At 51.2% G+C, this 23350-nt stretch overlaps 1 protein-coding gene across 4 annotated transcripts in view; it reads left to right on the top strand.

Moving 5' to 3' along the window:
- Window positions 1–2571: 2571 nt before the first annotated feature.
- The window catches only part of SLC12A4 (solute carrier family 12 member 4), a 51827-nt gene continuing 31048 nt past the window's right edge, over window positions 2572–23350 (top strand). Inside the window, exons 1-2 of one of the 4 annotated variants that reach the window (XM_082062352.1) lie at window positions 2960–3075; window positions 19703–19979. In XM_082062352.1, the coding sequence (XP_081918478.1) occupies window positions 19808–19979 (172 nt within the window). In that variant the 5' untranslated portion in view covers window positions 2960–3075; window positions 19703–19807. Of the gene's footprint in view, window positions 3076–3710; window positions 3883–19702; window positions 19980–23350 lie in introns of those variants that run through there. The other 3 variants (XM_082062353.1, XR_014185052.1, XM_082062351.1) reach the window with 3 other exon arrangements.

Genomic DNA, 23350 nt, shown 5'->3' on the forward strand with positions numbered 1-23350 from the left:
CTTTGCCCCCTATCAATTAATACTTAATTTCCTGGGGTGTTTGGTGGTCATTGTTAGGTCATACTTACCATAAACACTAATGAAACGTAATTCAACTGAAGAAGGTTAAACAGTGAATGCTACTTTTTGGTCAATTGTGCCACTTTCCTCGGGGGGAAAAAATACTGCTGGAGGTAAGACAGTGGACTAAGTGGTGCACCAGGATGCGCCCAGTCTGTCAGAACTAATGCTTCTAAACATAACAGAAATGCTTTCTAAATTATCGAAATTGGCTTCGCTTGCCCACAGAAATTTCTCGTAAAATGGTACAGACCTCAGTGGGATCGGATTTACCAATGTGCTCCTTTTGGGATTACCAGAAATAGACACAACACCTCACCCTAGGTTTTCAAGATACCTTGAATTTTGAAAAGAAGAAAATCTGGTTGTTTTTTTAATCTCCTACAAAACAGATGAGGCCATTGTTGAGATACACACGGCCACATGAAGATCATTATTGTTTTCAGTAACAAAGAGACAAAAGTAAAATGTAGGTTATATGAAAGCACAGGACTCTTAGAAGTCTTTCCAGCTGTCTGATCAGTACTAGGAGGTGTAATTGCTTTCCCCAGAGGTGGTCGACCAGGCAGCTTGTGCTACGTGAACTGAGAGACCTGTACCCCCTTGGCAGCAATCACACCACAGCATGGATCCTTCTTGTTGATTTCAAAACCCAACTAATTAAAAGCAGACTTATTACTTCGTTCTTGTGAACAAAGCATTCTCCCTCTTGTTTGTCTCTCTTCTGCTCATTACACATTTTTCTTTCTCCCAGTGACTGGGGGGCTGCTTTGTCAAAAAGGCAAGACAGATTTGGAAAGCCAGGGACAAGGTTCTCCGGAGCACAGAACACGTCTAAATAGTCTTATTCTTTTCCTCTGCTCCAAGGTTTATATCCTTGCATACAGTCCCATGCAATCCAAAGGCAAAACTTACATCAGTACTGACATCAGAGTTGTCACTGTACAGAGATTTCTTGATTAAGGAGTATTTTAGTAAAAAATCTACAGACCTAGTCTCAGTTTATTATCCATAGTAAAATGCACAAACCCTTCTCTAGCATTTTTTTTCTGATGATTACACAACACATTAAAAAGGCATCCTTTTACTTTCAAGGCTAGCCTTCAAACACAGACAATAAATAGCATTATCATCTACTAATTCATGTCCAGATTCCATGTGAAGGCTACTGTACATGAAACGAAGGCCAAGATACCCATCACTGGCGCCACCTTTTTCAAATGTGAAGGCAAAACTGAAATTTGTTCGCTCGGGCACAAGAGGTTGAGAGGCAGGCGTGCCCTGGGCTTCATGGACCTGCCCTGGGCTTCACGGACCGGCCATGAAGGATGCCCACGCTTCACGGACCTGCCCTGGGCTTCACGGACCGGCCATGAAGGATGCCCACGCTTCACGGACCTGCCCTGGGCTTCACGGACCGGCCATGAAGGATGCCCACGCTTCACGGACCTGCCCTGGGCTTCACGGACCGGCCATGAAGGATGCCCATGCTTCATGGGTGCTGCCCTGGGCTTCACGGACCGGCCATGAAGGATGCCCACGCTTCATGGACCTGCCCTGGGCTTCACGGACCTGCCGTGAAGGATGCCCACGCTTCACGGGCCCTGCCGCCACCGAGGCGTCCTCCGGCTGCGGCCAGAGGGCGACACTGCCCGCCGCCTCCCCCGCTGGGACCGCCAACGGTGCCGCGCTGGCCCCCGGCCCGAGCAGCGGCCCATCCGCCCGCAGGCTGCTGCCGCAGCAGCTGTCCGCTCCGCACAGCGCTAGAAATGCCCCGGCTGCAGCCGCCATTCCAGTTCCCCCGCTGTAACGCTTTACCCTGCGCTCCCCCCGCGCCTTTTGTGCAGCCACGGTTCATTTCCCCTGGGCTCGCTCCGTTTGCCACGTTATTTCTGAGGGTTTCGTGCAGCTGGAGCAGAGAGCGAGCACAAGAGAAACAGCACACACACCGGAAGTGGGGCCGGCTGCCGCATCCCAACCCAACGATCCCTTGCACAGAAATGAACCCGCTCCGGGGTGGCACACGCCTTTAACCGCTTGGTTGCTGACCAGCCCAAAGCCGGGTTTGACGGTCTGCTGGGAGCCGCGAGAATCTCTAATTGGCGCGCTCTGCTCCCTTCCAGCCCAGCAGCGCTCTCGCTCGCCCCGCCAGCCCCTCCTGCTGCTGTTTTCCCCACATCGCCCGCCGGGGGGTCCGCGACCACCCGCCCCGGGCAGGCGGCGCACAGGAGCCCCCGCCGCAGCCGCCAGCGGCACCGCCGCTTCGCCCCCTCGGGGCCGCCGGCCCCAGCACCGGGAATCGCCCCCCCGGGCCTGGGTGCGGCGCGACACCGCCTTCCCCGCATCGCCGCCGCCCAGCAAATGGCGGCGGGGGGAGGGGGCCGGAGGCGGCCCGGGGCACGGCGGAGGGAAATTTCCGCCCCGAGGCGGCCCGGCAGCGCCGGCAAGGGAGGGCGCGGGCGGAGGGGCCGCCCCGCCCCGCCCCGCTCCGCTCCGCTCCCAGCGCGCCGCGGCTCCCGCCGGGCCGGCTCCTGTCACGATGACTGCGGGAGGAAGGCTCCCCCTTCCCCGCGCCGCCACGCCGCCTCCGGCCCCTCCTCCGCGCCCCCACTGCTGAGCGCGCCCGCCCGGCGGAGCGACCCCCTCCCCCGCGCCCGGTATCGCTGCGGGGCGGCCCCGGCCCGTCTACCCGCCGGCTCCGGGGGCGGCGGCCGCCGCGCCGCCGCGGCGCTCGGAGGGGAATGGGTGGAGTTGAGGAGCGCGGTTTCCTGAAAGGAAGTGACCGCACGGGGCAGGAATGCGCCGCCGGCTCCGCGCCGCGTCCCGCCTGCCTCGCTGCGGTGCCGCGGGGAGCCCGCGCCGCCCCGCCAGCCATGCCGCACTTCACCGTGGTGCCGGTGGAGGACAAGCCCCGCGCCGAGTACGACAGCGTTGAAGGACTCAGCTGGGTGGACTACCGGGAGCCGGCCGCGGCGCCCGCCGCTGCTGACGCCTACGACACCGTCAGCTCCGACGGTGAGCGGGCACGGCCGGGGCGGGGGGCGGCGGGCACGGCCGCTCTGGGGCGTCCCGGGGCGAGCCCGGCTGCCCCGCTCCGCTACCGCCGGCGCGGCAGACAAAGGCGCCGGTGCCGGAGCGGCTCTCGGGGGCGGCGGGAGGCGCCGCGCCCGGAGGAGGAGCCCCCGCGGGGTCTGCCGGGCCGGGCGGCGGCTCCGCCGGTGCCAGGGCCGGGGCGCGCTGCCGTGGCGAGGCCCGCGGGGAGCCGGGCCCGGGGATGAGCCTCGTCCCGACCGGCGGTCCTGGCGGCCGGAGCCGGCCGGTGGCAGCGCAGCCCGCGGAGCTGCGGCGGGTGCCCTCGGGGTGCGGGTGGCCCGGGTGTCCTCTCGCCGCCCGGAGCGGCGGGGCCGGACGCTGCGGGATCCGCCCCGGGGGTTCGCTCCGCTCCGCAGCCACTTGTCTATAATCCGGAGTGGAGCGGGGAGCGGGGCCGGCGCGGGGGGACGGGTGTTATCGTTGCTCCCACAAACCGCCGTCTCCAGAGGTGATAAGAGTACGTGGGTGGAGATACGCTCGCATATTTTCAGTGCCTCGCTGCCAAAACAGACGGGTGATAAATTCAGTTAAATTAGCCGAACCTCAGGTGACTGCTCTTCTTGCTTATGTCATCTTAAAAAATGCGCCTGCCCAGCTATGTCTCTCTCTCAAACCGGGCCCTTGAATACTACAGCATGTGTATTGTGTCTGTGTGGCTTTCACAACTTCTGCTAGGCAGAGCTGCTTTTTGTTAGCGGTTAATTTATTCCAGTTACTGAAGACGATCACGTAAGTAGGAGGGGATTTTGGGTGGCGAAAAGTACATTCTTTAATCATGCAGCTAGTGGTAGTGCTTGGCCTGTCTTGGTGTTCTGCTGTGACTTTTAGGTATAAATCAATTTAAATGCAGTGAGTTTCTAGTGAGAAAATTAAGCACACTTAGATTTGAAGAGTGGAGTAGTTCTGGTAAAAGGGTGTTTTAGCTCTTTTTGGGATCTGTTTCTTTTTTCTGCCTTGGTTATGTGTAGTTCTTAACCTTTAGGAAGAGGATCTTCCATGGGCTCAGCCGGTGGATCTGACTTGCCCTCTGTGAATCATGTGTGACTGTAGGCAACAAAAGAAAAAGCAGTAAACACCTGACCTGTTCTTCCTTGCCTGTGCAGTCAAACTTTTCAACACGCACGTTTTATTGGATGCACAGTAATCCCGGAAGGGAGGCAGCGCTGCTCAGACCTGGGCTTAAGGAAGAGAAAAGGGTTGTTGTGATGAGTGATACTCAACTGTCGTGAGATCAAGGTCCAGTTTCTGCCTTGTCACCTGGTTCAATTCTGTGTGAACTGGTGCTTCAATCTCAAATATGTACCATTTATTTTTTTGTCTTTATTTGCATAGTTTTCAAAGGAATTTTAGATTTTATATACCACATAGCTTATATAGGTCTCATGTTCACTAGGTCAGTTCTTCCCAGTTCTCGTGTGTGCATTTTGGAATTATGAAAGGTAGGTGCTTTTCCCAACTTGTCTGTTATCACAGGCAATGTGAGGCTCTAGCCGTAAAGGCAGAGCAGGGCCATCACTTCATTTTTTAAAAAAGGTCAGTTTTATTCTCAGGTTATTTAACATACAGTTTACGTCTACGAAAGTAACAGGTGTTTTTCACGCATCTCAGCAGGTTGAGGTGGAGACCTCCCAGGTGCTTTCTCCACTAGCTAGCTTCGGCCTTGGCTTGCTAAGTCTGACTTGGGGAAGCTACTGCCGTGGTGGGTAAAGGAAGGCCGACTCAGCGTGCCTGTCATTTGGATACGAGACCGCCTGTAGGATGTATGCAAACAGCGCTCTTCAAGATATTCAGCTCCCTGTCGCAGTCCAGCAGTAGCTGGAAAACTGATCTCTTACGTGCTGCTATTCCCACTGCAGCACAGAACCGTGCTGCTTGAAGTTAGCTGAGTCTCTATTATAAAACCGATAAATATCTAGTAACATCTCTATTAATATATGGTAGTTAGTTCTGTTTCTGTTTGAACTATAACTGCCTTCTATTTTTTAATTTACTCTCACAGTAATTAAGTCTTGTTTCATATCCTCAGGGTGTACATATAACGATATGCTGTCTTGCCTACCTGTACTGACAAGCGTGCTCTTCCCCACTAGGCTTTTCTGTCTCTCCCTGGGTTTCTTGGGTTTGTGGCTCTGTAGAGGGGACTCCAGACTCGCTCGTGTTGTCCCTCTGTTTCTCGGTGCTTCCTGCTCCGTCCTGCGGCGCCGTCGGCGCTGGGGAGCGCGGTGGGTGCCGCTGGGGGTGGGCAGCTCCCGCGGGGACGCAGCAGCAGTGCTGTGGGAGCCTGCAGGTGGAGGGAGAAGGGCCCCCCGAGCCTTCTGTGGCAGCTGGGCACGGGGCTCGTGGACGACTGGCTGGCGTTGCCTCCTTCTCGGTCTCTCAGGCTGTCGGTTACGATTCCGGCAGGTTCTTGTTTCACCGTTTCACTCAAGCTTAGTCATAGCCTTGGGTTTGATTTTTTTTTTTTTTTTTTCCTGAGTTTTGCTTTATTTGGGACATCGAGTGATACGGTGTCGTCTAAATACTGCAGAAGTGACACAACACAATTTCTTGCAACCATTCCTTTAAGAAGATATTAGTGTGCAGTAATTTAGCCTTCCCAGATAGCTCCAGTGTTTGCTTGGGAATAAAATCAGCCGTTTTTTTTTTTTCCTAAGCAAGTTCCATCAACTGCCACTTCTTGTAACAGATTTTGACATCTATTTAGAAAAAGAAGTACAAAGAATTATCCTATGATAAACACGTGAGCCCTACTTCATGGATCGCCAAGGATGAGAAATGTGAATTTGGCATCTCTTCAGTCTTTGAAATAATGCCAACATGTTAGGTTGGGTTCACAGGGTAAGAAGAGGGACAGGAGGGTCTGAATGGTGTTTAAAAAAACCACATAAGCTTTGCTTTAATAGGAGTCTCAGCTCCACAGTGGCCGCGCGCCCTGTGAACCAAAGTGCGGCCGCGTCACGTGGCCCGTGGGAAGTGCCTTCCCGTGGCTTTTGCTGGTGGAAAGGAAACGCTGCTCAGGCTGGTGTCACCGACCAGCTCTGGCAGCTGCCACCCTTGGGTTTTGCCAGCGCATCGCTCTGCGTATGTTTCCGTTATCGCGTGGCTTCCTGCCAGCCCCCAGCTGCCAGCCCCCAGCTGCCAGCCCCCAGCTGCCAGCCCCCAGCTGCCAGCCCCCAGCTGCCAGCCCCCAGCTGTCTGCCCTGCTGGCCGTTCCCGGGGCCCCGTCCGCAGCGCGCGCTGCCTCGGGCGCTGGCAGGTGACGCTGCCCGTGCAATGACCTGGTTTGAGACGACGGATAAAGAAAGTTCTGGTGCGACAGCAGTGCAGTTTTACTTTAAGCTTCTTCCTGGTTCACTGCTTTGGTAATATATGGTAACTTACTAGTAAAGGTTTTAAGTCTTTTGCAAGACTTGAAATAAAGCTCATACAAAATATGTTTGAAGATGCATTAAATGAGGTTACACAAATAAGCCCTTTCAAAGGAATTTTTGAATTAATTCTTATATGTAGGTGTTTTGGCAAAGTCCAGAGATAAGATAAAATTAGTCATGTAATGCTTTAGATACTGCAGCTAAACAGGAGTGACGGAAGCGCGTGCGGGTCCGTTTCGGGCTTGCGGCACCGCGGGGGCCGGCAGCCACGCGGGCCGGCGGCCGCTGCAGCGGCGGCACCGGGGTGTGTTTGCGTGACTTCTGCGGCACGTGCATCTTCAGCGTTCTCCGTGTTGCTTCAAAACTGCAGAAAGAAGTCGGGGAGGGGGCCTGGGAGGAGCTGGGGCAGCGGCTTGGAGTTGTTTGTGAGGAAACACAGCAGCTTGAGAACAGAAATACACTGAGGTGGCTGAACTGTCTTCTGGTGATTTGAAAACGGTATGGGGACCGCATCTTCTTCAGTTGAGCTGCAGTTTGATGAGCGAGGCTTTTTCTGTTCTGCTAAGCTTGGTATTTGTTTTCCCTCTCTGGAAAGTTTAATGTGTAAATTTGGAGCTAAATATGCCAGTATTTGTTCCTGTTCCATAAAGGATACTTGTAGGTTACTTAGCAGTGGTTATAATTTGAAATGCAGGTTCTGAAAGGGGTCTCAGCAGCAGGGTCATCCTTCTGAAGTCCCGCGTTTATGTTTTCTCTGTGCGATCAGCGATGAGGACAGAACTGAACCAGCGCCAGCCTCCAGAATGCTTGTTTCAACAATACAGGTGCGTAGATAAGTGGACTCTTGCTTCAGATAAGGAAAGATAAGAGTGTGGTATGTGAAAAATCAGAGTGCAGAAGTGCTTGTGACATGATTAGCTATTTATAACACCTGGGTGGGTGAGGGAGATGGTATTACATGATTGCTTTGAAGCCTGTAAGTGAAGGAATTTCTCTGAGAAGCTCATTTTACTGGAGTCCGTGGTGGAAACCTGAAGTTCCCTTTGGCGGCACGCAGCTTTGTAGGGCTCCGTTCATCCACAAAAACGCTTGTCTGGGCAAAGAGAAAAGCGCATGTTACTGCATAAGCCATTGCTCTTGGCGAGCACGTGTCTCCCCCCGGTCCGTGCAGCCGTGGCCGGAGGGGCGGCCGTCCCGTGCCGCGCCGGGCCTGGGCGCCCGCTGCTGGCGGCCGGGAGGGCGAGCTGGACGCAGGAAACGGGCCTCTCTGTGAGTGCTCTGGGATTGCAGCTATTTGGAAAAGCTCTGGGAAGGATCTTCGTGGTAGGTCTAAGTAATCTGAAAGCAACTCCCATAACTGTATATGTGTGGTTCTGTATATTGCCAAAAACTAAGAGAAGATTTAAAAAACCCCGATCAGTCACCTGCTGGTCTGGCGTAGCCGCTGGCTGCCCGCGTTCCGAGAGCGCCCGCGTTTGACGGCGAAGCCGTCGCGCCCGAGAGGCGCGTTTGCCCTTGGGCCTGCCTGGAACGCTCGCCCCGTTTGGAGCTTGAGTGCAGGCTGTTCGCGGAGTTCTGCTTTTAAAATGCTGAAGCTATAGTATCTATTTAATCTCTGCACTTTTCTAAAGAAATTCAAATACATTTTCGGGTTTCTTGTGTTTGTAGTACATAACTCTCGTATATAAAATTGATCTGTGTGTGTTTTATGCAATTTCTTCTTGTAAATTTCTTCCTTAAAGAAAATAGTGTTCTTTCTTTCTTTACTCTACTGCAGCAAAATTAAGAATACACTTTTGCGTGCTCTTCAGTGTAAAGTTTAAATTTGGCTTTTGCTCTAAGGTTCTATGTGGAATGGAGATGGAGGTACTTTGCAGCCTCGTGGCCTGGGAAATGCAGCCAAACGTAATAAATGGAGTTTGCTGCAGAACAAGCACCAGCCTGCGGAGGGCGGAACTCGGCGGCCCCGCTTCGCTTCCAGCGCCGCCCCGGAGCGGGACGCCGGTGCCGCGGGGCGCCAGCAGCTCGCTGCGGAGTTTCCTTTCCAAAACCACGTCAAGATTTACACCTCTCCTTGACTGCGGTGTAACAGATAATTTCATGTGTAGACTTATTTATGTTACATAAAAATTGCTGTCATCGCCAATATGTGGGAGCAAGATTTATTTCATCAAAGCATTTGTGTCTTCAACCTGGTGGTTCAAGGTTTTTCTTCAAATACTTTGGTCTGTGACCTGAGCTACAGAGAGAAAAGTGCACCATTTTACGACCTGGTTTAAAGCCTCTTGGAATTACACTGTAGGAACATTTCAGTTGTCCTCAGTAATGTTTATGTTGGAAATTTTGAATCTTTTTATTCTCACAGATAAGAAAGTTTCAGTATTTTTTTTGTTTGATTTAGTAAAATCTCTTGAACAGATGCCTATCGAAAACTAATAATTAAGTGATGCCAAGTGATCCATTAGCAATGTTGTTCTTCTTTCATTTGAGCCGCTTTGGATGATTTATTTCAGTGTACTTGGGTTTTTGTCATGCACGGAGAACTGTGCATCTTTCACAGTGGCAGCTGTAGTGAGGGCTAAGCAAACATCATGTTCTTTTTAAGCAAGCAAAATAAAGAAATATCACACACAAAAAATACTAGTCTTTTAGCAAAATCAAATATTTGACATACATTTAATATGTTTTGTCATTAAACATAAAACGTCTACATGACCAGGAAAAATACAGCTCTTACAATGCATGTCAGGTAAACTTCTCAGGATTTTGGATGTGATAGCGTTTCTATACTGTTGTTGTGTGTGGTTCCGGTCCCCTCTGCACAGCCACCCGCAGGTTGTGTTGTTGTGTGTGGTTCCGGTCCCCTCTGCACAGCCACCCGCAGGTTGTGTTGTTGTGTGTGGTTCCGGTCCCCTCTGCACAGCCATCCGCAGGTTGTGTTGTTGTGTGTGGTTCCGGTCCCCTCTGCACAGCCACCCGCAGGTTGTATTGTTGTGTGTGGTTCTGGTCCCCTCTGCACAGCCATCCGCAGGTTGTATTGTTGTGTGTGGTTCTGGTCCCCTCTGCACAGCCATCCGCAGGTTGCGTTGTAAGCTGGGTGCCGCCTGTTAGCCCTGAGTGACTCTCACTTTAAATGCTGTTTCCTGAGTCTCAAACTGTTGTTTCTTAACCGTAAAAAGAAACTACTGTGTTAAAGGAGTAATGTTTGTTCCTAATAGGCCATGTAATAGGGTGTTGGGTTTAGTGGCAGGTTACTAGGTTTGTCCTGGAGAAGAAGGCTGTTTGCTTTCCAGCACTCTTAATTCCCGTCTAAGCAACAGAGCTGTAGGCTAGAACAGTTCTGGGAATACTTTTTATTTTTTTCCCAAAAATTTTTGCTGCTATTAAAGGTACTTGGTGGAATTTTTTCTTAATCACCTCTTGATCTTCATTCTGCTCTGTAGGACAGGGAGGCGGAGTTTGATGTGCAGAATAAAGCACTAATTACCCCCAAAGAGCTTTGACTCAATTAGCTTATGGAGGAATGGGGAAGGTTGATAACCTGGCGGTTCCGCCGGGCCAGCCGAGCTTTGCTGGCTGGAGACAGCCCAAGGCTTTTTGGAAACAGAAATGAAACGGCGTTTTGCTGGGCGAGGGGGGAGATCGGTGCTGGTGGGGACGGGCGTCGTCCCGCCTGGTGTCGGTGATCGCAGCGCTCTGACCGGGAGGCGAGCAGCTCGTTTCCGTAGGGCTCAGCAGCATTGCCAGCGGTGTTCAGGTCCTGGGTTGGCCTCCTGGTCCCCGGAAGCTTATCCCGCGGGTCTGTGCCCCGGAATCCGGAGCGCTTCGTTTGCCGCCTTCTGCCTGGTCCGCCCGAGTGACCTGCGCTGTCCTGCCAGCCCAGCTCCCCCATTGATCGACACGGCCGCGATGTAACGAGGCCGCGGTCCATCGATGGCTTTGGGAGGAGAGGCAGGGCCGCGGGCGGCTGGCAGCGGCAGGGAGCTGGAGCCCGGGTTGCGTAACGGGATCCTGGGAGAGGCGAGCTGGCCAGGGCTGGGCGTTCAGGCACAGCCATGCTGTACTATCTATAGGTTCAAGCTAATTATGCCAGAACAAAACTGTACCTGTTGTTTTTTTCCTACAGTCTAATTACCAACCTTCATTTTCTTCAACCAGTAGCCAGCAATTTCTTGTGTTTATGTGAGAGACTTGGAACATCATTTGGTCATTACTGCTGCCTCCGTAGGGTGGAGCAGGTCAGGCCATCCAAAACTTTTGTCTTTTACGTCCATGTCAAGGGAAAAACCGATTTTTGTGCTGTGCCATTGGAAGCTGCCCGTTTGCTGAGCGAGGGTAGCTCCTAAGGAGGGCAGACTTGTTGGGACTTGCTCTTGCATACTTTAAATTGCTGATTACTGCAGTAAAACACATTTTTATGCCCCGGAGTATAGTTGTTTTCCATAGGATTATGTATAGCAGCACTGATTCCTGTTATGACCCTGTCTGCGCTTGCAAGCTGAGCAGCCCGAGCTTTGTCACTTGTGCAGAGTCCACCTCTGGCTTTCCTGGCCGTGCCGTGGTCTGTGCCGTGTGTCGCACAGTGTGAAGTGTCTTGTTCTATTTTGGAAGGCCCGTGGGCCTCCGTGAATGTGTGTTGGGATAGATGTTTGACAGCGCTGCGGTGTGATGGTTAACGAGTCCCCGGCCGAGCACTCTCCGCGCTCCGAGGGTTGGGCGCGGTGCAGTGACTTGGTGCCCGTGGACGTCTCGCGCTGACCCGTCCTGTCTCTGGCGCTGCGAGCAGGGCCGCGGGGTCGGCCGCTGTCAGCTCTTTGTCCTGGAGCACACACAAGCTTAGCTCTGTTTTTTTTTTTGTCTTTTTTTTCCTTAGCTAAAAAGAAATCTTTCACACATTTTGTTTTCACATGGAACAAAGTACTTCTCAAATGTAAGAAAAATCTGATATTCAGCACTTTCTATATGAGTTAACTGAAAACTTAATAACATTCAGAGCTTCACAATAAGCTGTAACTGATTACAGATGTCTTTGTGCTGTCTTCCATTAATGGATAGTAGATATCTGTTAATGTACATTTATATGGTATGTAAGGCAGAGAATGTACATACATTGAAATTTTCAGAGTAAGTAAACCTACATTTTCTGTGTGTCTGAAGATCCTTGGCACCCTGGCTCGTTTCTCCTCCGTCTCCGCGTGTTTCCTGCAGGAGGCTCTTCGAGCCGGGGCAATATGACCGTCGCGGTGCCTGTTCCACCCGCGGTTCGTGTCTGCGCAGCTGCCCCCTGCACAGCGGAGCAGCAGAAGGGAGCAGACGTGTCTGAAGCTGTGCTGCCGTTGCGGGGTTTTCTCTTTCTCGCTGCACGGCCGTGGTCAGTTGAACAGCTATAGGGCTGACAGCAATTTTCCGTATTGGGGATCGGAAAGAAAGGTGAATTGAATATTGCATGGAACGTGCATGCTGGTCTCCCAGACCCACGTTGCTGTCTCTCAGAGACAGTGGAACGTTTTACAGCAAGTTAAGAGGCTTTTCCTGAGGCAGGGAAATGCTGGAATGCTTCTCCCTGTATTTTGATACAGGGCGTGCTGTATCTGAGGTGCCTTCGTGCATGTGAAGGGATGGAGTTTCAGGGAGGATAGTCAGGAGAAGTGATTTGGAGTTGTTCCACATGAAAGAACCTCTGAAGTGGATTACAGTGAAGTACAAAGGTTGTTTTTATAGTGTTTTTTTTCAGCTGGCAATGACAAGTTACATTATGAAAGCTCCTAAGTGATGCGAGTTCCTAAATCCAGTTTCTCAAGAGTGACTGGGCGTCTTTAATGGCACTGGCGTTCCTGTGACTGCCCTGCTGTGCAGGGTGGGCTGGGATCCCGGGGATCTCGTGTGGATGAGCAGGATGGAGGGGATTCTGGTATCATCAACTGCCTAGAATCATAAAGCCAGTATTTACTCGTGTATCTTATAGAAACCTTGATTCCGTCACGCTGATGTGCGCTTTTTTTTGTGATCTTGTGTATTATTTGTCCATTAATGCGTAATAATATTAAAAGGTATTGAAGATGGAAAGAAATGCATCAGTGTTTTCACTTGAAAGCTGAAGTGCCTGGAGGGCTCACGTCACAGAGCTATACTTTTCATGGCATTAGTAGATTCAAAACGCTGTCACATTCCACGCTCCGAGCAGTAGATTTGTGGCACACGCTTTTCTGAACAAGTGTGCAAATAGCTGGCAGCGTGCCTCTGAACGAGTGTGCAGATAGCTGGCAGCGTGCCTCTGAACGAGTGTGCAGATAGCTGGCAGCGTGCCTCTGAACGAGTGTGCAGATAGCTGGCAGCGTGCCTCTGAACGAGTGTGCAGATAGCTGGCAGCGTGCCTCTGAACGAGTGTGCAGATAGCTGGCAGCGTGCCCCTGAACGAGTGTGCAGATAGCTGGCAGCGTGCCTCTGAACGAGTGTGCAGATAGCTGGCAGCGTGCCTCTGAACGAGTGTGCAGATAGCTGGCAGCGTGCCTCTGAACGAGTGTGCAGATAGCTGGCAGCGTGCCTCTGAACGAGTGTGCAGATAGCTGGCAGCGTGCCTCTGAACGAGTGTGCAGATAGCTGGCAGCGTGCCTCTGAACGAGTGTGCAGATAGCTGGCAGCGTGCCTCTGAACGAGTGTGCAGATAGCTGGCAGCGTGCCTCTGAACGAGTGTGCAGATAGCTGGCAGCGTGCCTCTGAACGAGTGTGCAGATAGCTGGCAGCGTGCCCCTGAACGAGTGTGCAGATAGCTGGCAGCGTGCCTCTGAACGAGTGTGCAGATAGCTGGCAGCGTGCCTCTGAACGAGTGTGCAGATAGCTGGCAGCGTGCCTCTGAACGAGTGTGCAGATAGCTGGCAGCGTGCCTCTGAACGAGTGTGCAGATAGCTGGCAGCGTGCCTCTGAACGAGTGTGCAGATAGCTGGCAGCGTGCCTCTGAACGAGTGTGCAGATAGCTGGCAGCGTGCCTCTGAACGAGTGTGCAGATAGCTGGCAGCGTGCCTCTGAACGAGTGTGCAGATAGCTGGCAGCGTGCCTCTGAACGAGTGTGCAGATAGCTGGCAGCGTGCCTCTGAACGAGTGTGCAGATAGCTGGCAGCGTGCCTCTGAACGAGTGTGCAGATAGCTGGCAGCGTGCCTCTGAACGAGTGTGCAGATAGCTGGCAGCGTGCCTCTGAACGGCGCTGCCTGCGCGGTCACAGACAGCATGGGCAGTAAGATCCTGACATTTGTGTGTTATCTCAGTGTTGAAAGGATTATAATTCCAGGATTAAATCAGTGTCAGTTCAGCTTCCTGTAAGAAACCCGTTTGCGTCCTGAAGATCAGTCTCATTGAACGTTGCAGCAGAACAAAGTTCTTTTGGGAATACGATATTATTAAACTCACGCGATCCTCAGGACTTCACAGAGAAGGCATTTACTAAAGCATGTGCTACGAACAGAGAGGAGAATAATGGTAAACCAAATTACTGAAAATGGCAGAGAGTTATTGCTTAAGGGTAAGTACTTCATGTTGATATTAATACCTACAAAGGATTATAGTGTTCTTATAGTATCAGTCTGTCTTAACTGAGGAATAAATTGTTGTGCTTTCTGAAGCGCAGGATTATTGAATTGCTAAGTCCTTCGATTTGTGTAGAATCAGTCAGCTTGGCTGGTAAAGCTGTTCCCTAGCGTGCGGGAAGGGTCTGACGGTAACGTCGCACGTTTGTCAAAGACCTGTGCTCCCTTGTTGATGTCACTTTTGTGAAAAGAAGCTGCAGCTGGTTATAAATATGTGCTGCTATCTGCGATGTAGTGCTTACAGAAGTTCAGGAAGCACACTGTTACTCGTTGGGTATTCAGTAAACTCAAAACTTCAATGGCAGTGTCAGTTTAGCAGTGAACAATGTTATGTACTAGTCTTAGGATGGTGAACACGTTATGTTCTTAAAATACTCATGAATGTCAGTATTTGCCATTTAAGCTGCAGTTCTGATGGAGCGTGTCTGGGTCTGGCGTGCGAGGGTTCGGTGTGAGCTGACAGTTGGAGCCTGTGTCCGGGGGACGGGGTTCTGTGAGCTGACAGTTGGAGCCTGCGTCCGGGGGGGGTTCTGTGAGCTGACAGTTGGAGCCTGCGTCCGGGGGGGGTTCTGTGAGCTGACAGTTGGAGCCTGCGTCCGGGGGGGGTTCTGTGAGCTGACAGTTGGAGCCTGCGTCCGGGGGGGGTTCTGTGCACCCGAAGGCGCTCTGTGAGCTGACAGCTGGAGCCTGCGTCCGGGGGGGGTTCTGTGCACCCGAAGGCGCTCTGTGAGCTGACAGCTGGAGCCTGCGTCCGCGGGACGGGGTTCTGTGCACCCGAAGGCGCTCTGTGAGCTGACAGCTGGAGCCTGCGTCCGGGGGGGGTTCTGTGCACCTGAAGGCGCTCTGGGCGCAGACGTGCTCTGTGCCGCTCGTTCCCCTGGTGCAGCCGTCCGGCGCGCAGGTGGTTGTGCGGCGCGGCTCTGGCTGTCCCAGAGCAGCGGGTCAGCCGAACGCGCCGCGGTGCCGTGTCCGCGCTCAGCGCGCAGCCGCGGGGGCGATGGCGGAGCCGCTGAGTTACCCCTCGCCGCTGCCCTGAGTTTTATCTAACCGGGGCAGTGCTATTTATTTCCTGTTTCTCCTCTTCCTGGTGTAAATATTGTAGTCCTAATTTAAAAACCACCCAAACAACAAACCTACCACCACCAGAAATACTGAAAATACACCACCTCCAAGCCCAAGAACTTAAAGAAGCTTTCCAAAAATTTCGAGAACTGTTTTTTCTGAGCTTGGAACGTCACTGTCAATCTTTTGCTACTGCAAAATAATGAAGTTCTCGTTTTTTAGCTTTGAAAAATCTGAAAGTTAAATTTAAAATCATGGCTTTCTACTTTTAGCGTGGAAAAAAGTGCTTTGGATAATATTGGCTACTTTGTAGTTAGAGTGAAAACAAGTATTCCTCGTTGTCAGATTTGTGATGCCAGCTGCCTGCTCTGCTGCCATTAACGAGGTTGTGATCAGAACTTTCACACTGGAAACGCTTCGTGTTTCTGGCTGGTGGTGTCCTCGAGGAAACAAACATTTCGCATGGGCTGTCTTTTTAAATTACTGTTATTTTTAAATAAGATTAAATAAGATTTCTACTTTGGACTGTTACCAGTGTTGAATTAGGATTTTTGCTAAGCAAAAGTTGGAAGTGAGTAATTTAAGAAAAGCAGCAATATCTGATTTCTGTTTATGAAATTTATAGGTAACCATCTCTGCAAAAATATAATTGTAAGTGAATAATTTGTTATGGTCTTCTGAATGAACCAAGAAAGGGGTTTCATAACAGTTTTGAGAGTGAATAGGAGTTTGGTTTAGTCCAGCCATATGTGAGGAACCGCATAAATAAAATACATAAGCAGATGTAGAATGTATTTGAAATCAAATTGTCATCTACGTGTTTCTTAGGTTATCTTAGTATCACAGGGTCTTGATGTAGTTTAGCAATACTCTTGAATGCTTTGGTGCCAAAATGTGGATGTATCGAGGTTCCTGATCGAGCAGAGACACTTGCTCGGGGCTGTGTCTGCTCAGCAGCCGTCTATGGAGGTTCCTGATCGAGCAGAGATGCTTGCTGGGGCCGTCTCCGTTCCGAGCGCGTCCATCGAGGTTCCTGATCGAGCAGAGACACTTGCTCGGGCCGTCTCCGTTCTGGGTGCGTCCATGGAGGTTCCTGATCGAGCAGAGACACTTGCTCGGGCCGTCTCCGTTCCGAGCGCGTCCATCGAGGTTCCTGATCGAGCAGAGACACTTGCTCGGGCCGTCTCCGTTCTGGGTGCGTCCATCGAGGTTCCTGATCGAGCAGAGACACTTGCTCGGGGCTGTGTCTGCTCAGCAGCCGTCCATCGAGGTTCCTGATCGAGCAGAGACACTTGCTCGGGCCGTCTCCGTTCCGGGTGCGTCCATGGAGGTTCCTGATCGAGCAGAGACACTTGCTCGGGCCGTCTCCGTTCCGGGCGCGTCCATGGAGGTTCCTGATCGAGCAGAGACACTTGCTCGGGCCGTCTCCGTTCCGGGCGCGTCCATGGAGGTTCCTGATCGAGCAGAGACACTTGCTCGGGCCGTCTCCGTTCCGGGCGCATCCATCGAGGTTCCTGATCGAGCAGAGATGCTTGCTGGGGCCGTCTCCGTTCCGAGCGCGTCCATGGAGGTTCCTGATCAAGCAGAGACACTTGCTCGGGCCGTCTCCGTTCCGGGCGCGTCCATCGAGGTTCCTGATCGAGCAGAGACACTTGCTCGGGCCGTCTCCGTTCCGGGCGCATCCATCGAGGTTCCTGATCGAGCAGAGATGCTTGCTGGGGCCGTCTCCGTTCCGGGCGCGTCCATGGAGGTTCCTGATCGAGCAGAGACACTTGCTCGGGCCGTCTCCGTTCCGGGCGCGTCCATGGAGGTTCCTGATCGAGCAGAGACACTTGCTCGGGCCGTCTCCGTTCCGGGTGCGTCCATCGAGGTTCCTGATCGAGCAGAGACACTTGCTCGGGCCGTCTCCGTTCCGGGCGCGTCCATGGAGGTTCCTGATCGAGCAGAGACACTTGCTCGGGCCGTCTCCGTTCCGGGCGCTCTCCGCGTGTGGCGCGGCCTCCTGTGCCAACCGGGGTTTATCTCGCGGCACAGGCGCTTGGGCAGGTAGTATCGCTGGTAACATCTGGAAAGTGCATTCTCAAGAACTGTGTTAAAACAGTTTCTTTTGCAGGAACAAGCAAACCAAAGCCCTGAAGCATAATAAAAATGGTCACAGACAGCTTTTTATAGTAAAACTTTATCCTTAAGGCTGTGAACAAATGTCTTCAAAAATAATGTTGTGACTAATAAAATGACCTCATTATGCAAGGAAGAAATATTCAACCCAAACGTAATTTCTGTTTGCAGCAATCCCATTGTTCCTCTAACTTTGTTTTCTTGGGTGTATTAACTTGCCTCTGGGTCTTACGGGAACAGTAAGTGTAGCCAACCTATTTTGGTTTTGTGGTCAAAATGCTGGCTTAATTACCAGTTGTGTAGAAATTTGCAGAAGATCTTGGCACATGAAATTCTGGAAAAGCATGAATAAATTGGAACAGACCCGCCTTGCTTTCTGAAGCAGGATAAATTTTGCATACGTCAAAGAAACGCTCTGTTGGTAGGTGGTTTGAGTTGGGCTCTGCTCAGGGGTGACGTGCAGCGCACCGAGAGGGACGCGGGGAGGCACTTCAGGGACCGTGACTGCGCCGTCTCCTCCCGGGGAAAAGCAGCCCTGCGCCATTAATCGATAGAGCTGCCTGCTGTGTGCATAGCTGAGATTAGCTTAAGGAATTCCACACCAACTGCTTGGATATCAACTCTAATTTCTAATCTTAAATTACAGTGATTTGTAAATGGAATATTAAAAATAAGAAGGGTTGATTTTTTGTTTTTTTTTGTTTTTTTTTAATTAAAAAGAAAGTGCAGCTTACGTTCCCTGTGCATGCAAATAGCTCCGTTTTGTCCCTGGCTGTCACAGGCTTTGTGGCCAGGCCTACAGGGTGTCTGAATGACAGAAGGCAGCTGCTCTGCAGCCTGTTTCATTGCTTTAGCTGCGGTGTGCACAAAGGAGTCTGTACATGCACAGTACAACTACAAGTGAGATGCTGGCTCTCATGCTCCTCTAGAAATGAAGTTACGTTGAGGGGAGGAGTGTTGGGCTTTCCTTGGAGCTAGTTTTCTAGTGAACATCTGCTGTTTGTCAGTTACGAAGAGGTGGATGAACCAGCAGGTTCCCTCCCCCGCCGGCCCGGCGCTCCGAGTCCCGCGGTTCCTCGACGGGCTCCGCGTCCTGCCCGGTGCGCGGGGCAGAGGGGCCTCTGCCTGCTTTGCTTTCACTAGCTCGGAGATGTGCCTGGAAAAGCCAAGTGCCATAGGCTGGTGATCACTGAGCAGCCTTCTTGGGATGTATTTTTAAGTTTTAGGCTTTACTGCAGCTAAATTAGCATTACTATATTTTCAGTGCTGCTGTTCTCTGCACCAGCTAGCCTAATGCTCGTCAGACCATGTCCCTGTGTGCTTCCAGCTTGCCGTAACTTGTCAGGTATTATAAATGGAGCCTCCATAAGAATGAGATGAGTGTGTCTCTGAGTTAGTCACGTCCGAATGGAGCGATCTGAAGGTACTTTAAAATGTATTCATTTCCAGTTACTTAGTGGAACATGATGGAGTAGGGGAGTGGTAGTTTTCTTTAAGGGTGTTCAGAAACTGAATAAAACCTCAACAGGTTGAGTCATGCAGCCACGTCTGCTATCTCTTCTCCAAGGGCCGGTTCTTTTAGCAGTCAGCTGAGCAGACTTTATCTCTGTGAAGCTTCCTCATCTTTCTTTACAATAGTCTCGCTGTGCCTAATTGTTCAGCTTTCGTCTATGTGCACTGATCTGTCTGTCTTGTAGTTACTTTTGTGTATGTGTTTTGTTTGTAGCTCTCAGCGCTGGTTTCCCCCCGGCTCCTGCAGCGGCGCTGGCTGGCGCAGCCGTGCCCGCCGTGCCGGAGCGGCGCCGGCGTCTCTGCCCGGCCAGCGAAGGCAGCACTGCGGGCACGCCGTCTGTGTCCCGGATCTTCTCTAAAAACACAGACAACGTGAACCTTTTGGAGAGGAACAAGATAAAAGCAGGGAGTAGACTATCTGGTACAGTTTTGCCACAGTATTTTCTCTTGGCAGTGAGATAGAAGTTAGGCAAAAGTGTGGACATCCTTTTATTGCTTTTATTCAGTCTCTGTGGGCTGTGTGTTTGTATGCATGGTGGAGTACGCACGCTTCGGATTTTTAGGTTTTGTTCTATGGACCATCTTTGTTCACAGAACTTGTGTAATCCACATAATGATGGATTTTATTCTACAGACCTGTGTCCGTACCTGAGTAGGAAAACTCTAAAAAGTTCAGGGAATATGGTGATCTTTAAATAAACTGTATAATTGTAGTGGTGGCTGTAAATAGAATTATTTGGTTTGGAAGCGCATTCAAAAGTGCCTTAATTATCAAAAGACAATGAAGACTGAGAAACAATGAAACAAGTAAAGACGAAACATTAATCTACTTGGAATATAGCTTGCGTGCCTCAAAATTTGAGATTAATTGGGGACTAAGGCAAACAAATTATTCTCTGTTGCAGAGTATATAGCTCTTCTTTAAGAAACGTTCCTTGCAAAACAACCTTGCATGATGAAAACTAACACCACATAGCTACTGTCCAAGACCAAAGACTTGATAAGTAAGAATGCGGAAAACCGTGCGCATGTCACAAGATGGCGCTTGCCCGGGAGACTTCACGCCTCAGAAGGTCGCCCGTCCGGCTACGGAGCCGGGGCAGCCGTTCCCCGCGGTGGCTTCCCGAGGTCACCGCCGCGCTCTTCCAAAACTGACGGAGATTACAAGCTCTTCCCATGCAAGTAAGTCTCTCTGAAGCTGCTGGTGTTGCTCATTGGCATATGGAATATGCTCGGCTGCAGCCTGTGTTATATTCTGTGCTGCAGCCCGTTCTGTTCCGTTTTGTCAGCGTACATTTGTGATTCCTGTGGAGGAAACGGTCATCTGCAATAGGTTTTACTAACGAAATTGGAAACAATATGAAAAGAGAGAAAGTGAGATCAATACTTTGGAACTGTGATTTGGGCCATCTGAAAAGCAGAGATTGCACCAAACGTGCAGCTGTGATGAAGGAGATTTTGGCTCTATTTTGATTAGCTGTATTTAACTTAGCAACGTGGTACTCTTCTTAAATTGGCACACATCTCTGCAGCACACGGTTCTACATATTGGTGGAGTTAAAATAGGGTGTCATTGTAAGGAACTTGAACACTTTCAGCCGGGAGCGAAGGAGTGTGCTGTGTTTGAGAGGGGTTTAATGTGGCGCTTCACTGCATCAGTAGAATCATGTAGTGTTAAAGTTCGCTTTTATTTTTGCATTGTCTGCAGTAATTCGTAATCTATGTATACTTTAAAGATAATGGAAATGGTGCTGTGAATGTGGTAAAAAACCAGCTCTACCCCTCTATCATCTGACTTTTTCTATTGAAAGAAAAGCATGCCCTAGAAATTGCAAAACCAATGCTCTATTTCCAATCAGTAGCTCTCCTCTTTCAAATCGTTAGTTCTGCTGATGTTTTTCGATTGAAGTTTGCTTTGTTTGGGTTTCCTGGGGCAGAAAGACAAATAAAACAAGCACACCAAGGAGTCAAATTTGGAGAGGAAGTCTAATGGGATGGAGTTGGGAGATGCTTGAAAACGCAGATGGAGCGTGAGAGAGAAGCTGGAAGCTCTTTCCGAGAGCGAGCAAGCTCCTGAAGAGACAGCTGGGGGAAATCCACGGGGCTGAAATGACGATGCGTCTAAAGATAATGCTGATGAACCTGGAGATTGATCCTGAGTCACCGGTCCTGTCAGGCTCGGAGGGATGGCGGGAAGTGACCTTTAACTGCGCGTGGGTTATGCTGATGGCAGTGAAGAGAGACTTGGCATTTTGAAAGGGTAGAACGATTGTCATCCTATATAAAAATCTGCGATGGAGTTAGCTTGACAACACTGTGATTTTTAGACATAGAAAGGGTGGGGGTTTCTGTAGGTGTTACAAGTAGAGGAACACCCATTATACTTTTTTGAGACAGTGGTAAGCTGCATCTGTAAGGTCAGGTTCCGATAGAAGAACAAGGAAAACTTAAGACAGCAAATAATTGATTTACAAATCATTCAGTGATTTAAAAAAAAATGAGGGAGTTTGATTTTTTTTTTTTTTAATTTAATTTAATTTTATTTTTTTGTTTCCCGAACATTGAGTTACTGGAGCCAGTATATAGGAAATAGCAAAATAAAACCAATTTGCTCCGACCTTCCTGTGTTTGGTAAGTGTAATGATGAGAAGATACCACAGACCAGTCTTGAAGAATCAGGTAGACAGTGCTTCTGTTGGTGCTTTAATTGTCAGTTGCTCCTGTGTCCAATTTAACGAGTAAAACCTCTGTGGTAGATAACTCCATTTCCTCAGCAAAAATGGCAAATGTACTTTGACCACAATGGGACAGAATGGACTGCAGCACAGCTTTCTACACGTACTGCGGCAAATGACCTTGTGTACTCCTGCTGCCGATACGGACAGAACAAACAGAGCAAGCAGATAGATTTTGCAGGTTTTTTTAGTAAACTCGTACCTTTACTGATGTTGATAAACACTTTATTTTGATACTGTGTTGCTGAGATCACTGGTGTTTTTCTGGTTGTGCAAAAAGTTCCACAGTGTCCAGCAATGTGCCGGTGTCTCCGGTGCAGGTGGGGCCGGCGCGGAGCCCGAGCCGCCGGCGCGGGGCAGCGGCCCGGGGGTGCGGCGGCCCGGGGGCGCGGCGGAGCCTCCCGCCGGCCTTCTTGGGCGGCCGGCTGGTCGCTTCCAGAAACTTAAAGACCTCTGTTGTTGGTGAATATTGTTTTCCCAGCAGTTTTGTTGGAAGCATCTGTGAGCGTTTCCAGCACATCGCGCTTGTTCCCGCGCACCCTCCCCTCAGTAACACAGCACCCAACCTTCTCGTAACGTGCTTGCGTACAGCGGTTACTTTCCTAACAGTGCGATGGATGCTGATCACTGTGTGTAGGGGGGTGTTTCTGCTTGCCTGTTCAATTCATTTTGCAAGTGGATCCAGATTTCAAAATGCAGAGATACTTTCACTTCAGTTATATTAAAATGATGTGGTGTAGCCTTGTTTAATTTATTACCTTAATCATTGAAAATATGCACCAAAAATCCAGCTGTTTAATCTCTTGATTTTCCATGCTCAGTGTACAGTGTTTTCACGCGAGATGACCGGCCGTTTGTTCCCTCTGAAGGGCCCCAGCGGGTGTGTGTCGGCGCAGCGGTGCGCTCTGGCCCTGCCCTGCCGGCCCGCGATCCCGCTCCGGTCCCGCTCCGGTCCCGCTCCGGTCCCGCTCCGATCCCGCTCCGATCCCGCGATCCCGCTCCGATCCCGCTCCGCGCCGCTCACAGCAGCAGCGCCGTCGCCGCCGCGGAAAGGGCCCTACCCTGCCGGCCCCGCAATCCCGCTCCGGTCCCGCTCCGATCCCGCTCCGATCCCGCTCCGATCCTGCGATCCCGCTCCGATCCCGCTCCGCGCCGCTCGCAGCGGCAGCGCCGTCGCCGCCGCGGAAAGGGCCCTACCCTGCCGGCCCCGCAATCCCGCTCCGGTCCCGCTCCGATCCTGCTCCGATCCCGCTCCGGTCCCACTCCGATCCCGCGATCCCGCTCCGATCCCGCTCCGCGCCGCTCGCAGCGGCAGCGCCGTCGCCGCCGCGGAAAGGGCCCTGCCCGCCGCGCGGGCCTAACGGCGCCACAGGTTGAAGAAATGCTGAATGCTGGAATCAGTTCCCCCCTTTCCTTTCCTTTCCTCTGTGCTTTTTGTTTTGGTTTGTTTTGTTTGCTTTTGGTTTGTTTTTTTACCTTCCAGAGGTCATTTTATGCTGTGCTGCTGTTTTACTACTTCTTACAAAAAGCTTTACTGATCTTCCAGGTCATCTTTGTTTTTTAACAGTGTTTTTTAACGTTGCAACGTTGCATATGTGAATGTTTTGCTCTTATTGTACCTGATGTTAGGTTTTAACTTAAAACTATCAGAGTAGCCTGAAGCATGCCCAGTCTAAACGTTCAAAGTGCGGTACGGGTCACGGCATCGCAAGGGGAGCAGTTTGATGTCCGGGATGAGTGGGCATAGTGAAAAACCCAAACAACGACGAAATCCCAATGGCAGAAGAAAATGGGGGGGGCTTTGGTTGATATTTACCT

The sequence above is a fragment of the Streptopelia decaocto genome (genome assembly GCF_964273445.1).
Source record: "Streptopelia decaocto genome assembly, chromosome: 11".
Taxonomy (NCBI): Eukaryota; Metazoa; Chordata; class Aves; order Columbiformes; family Columbidae; genus Streptopelia; species Streptopelia decaocto.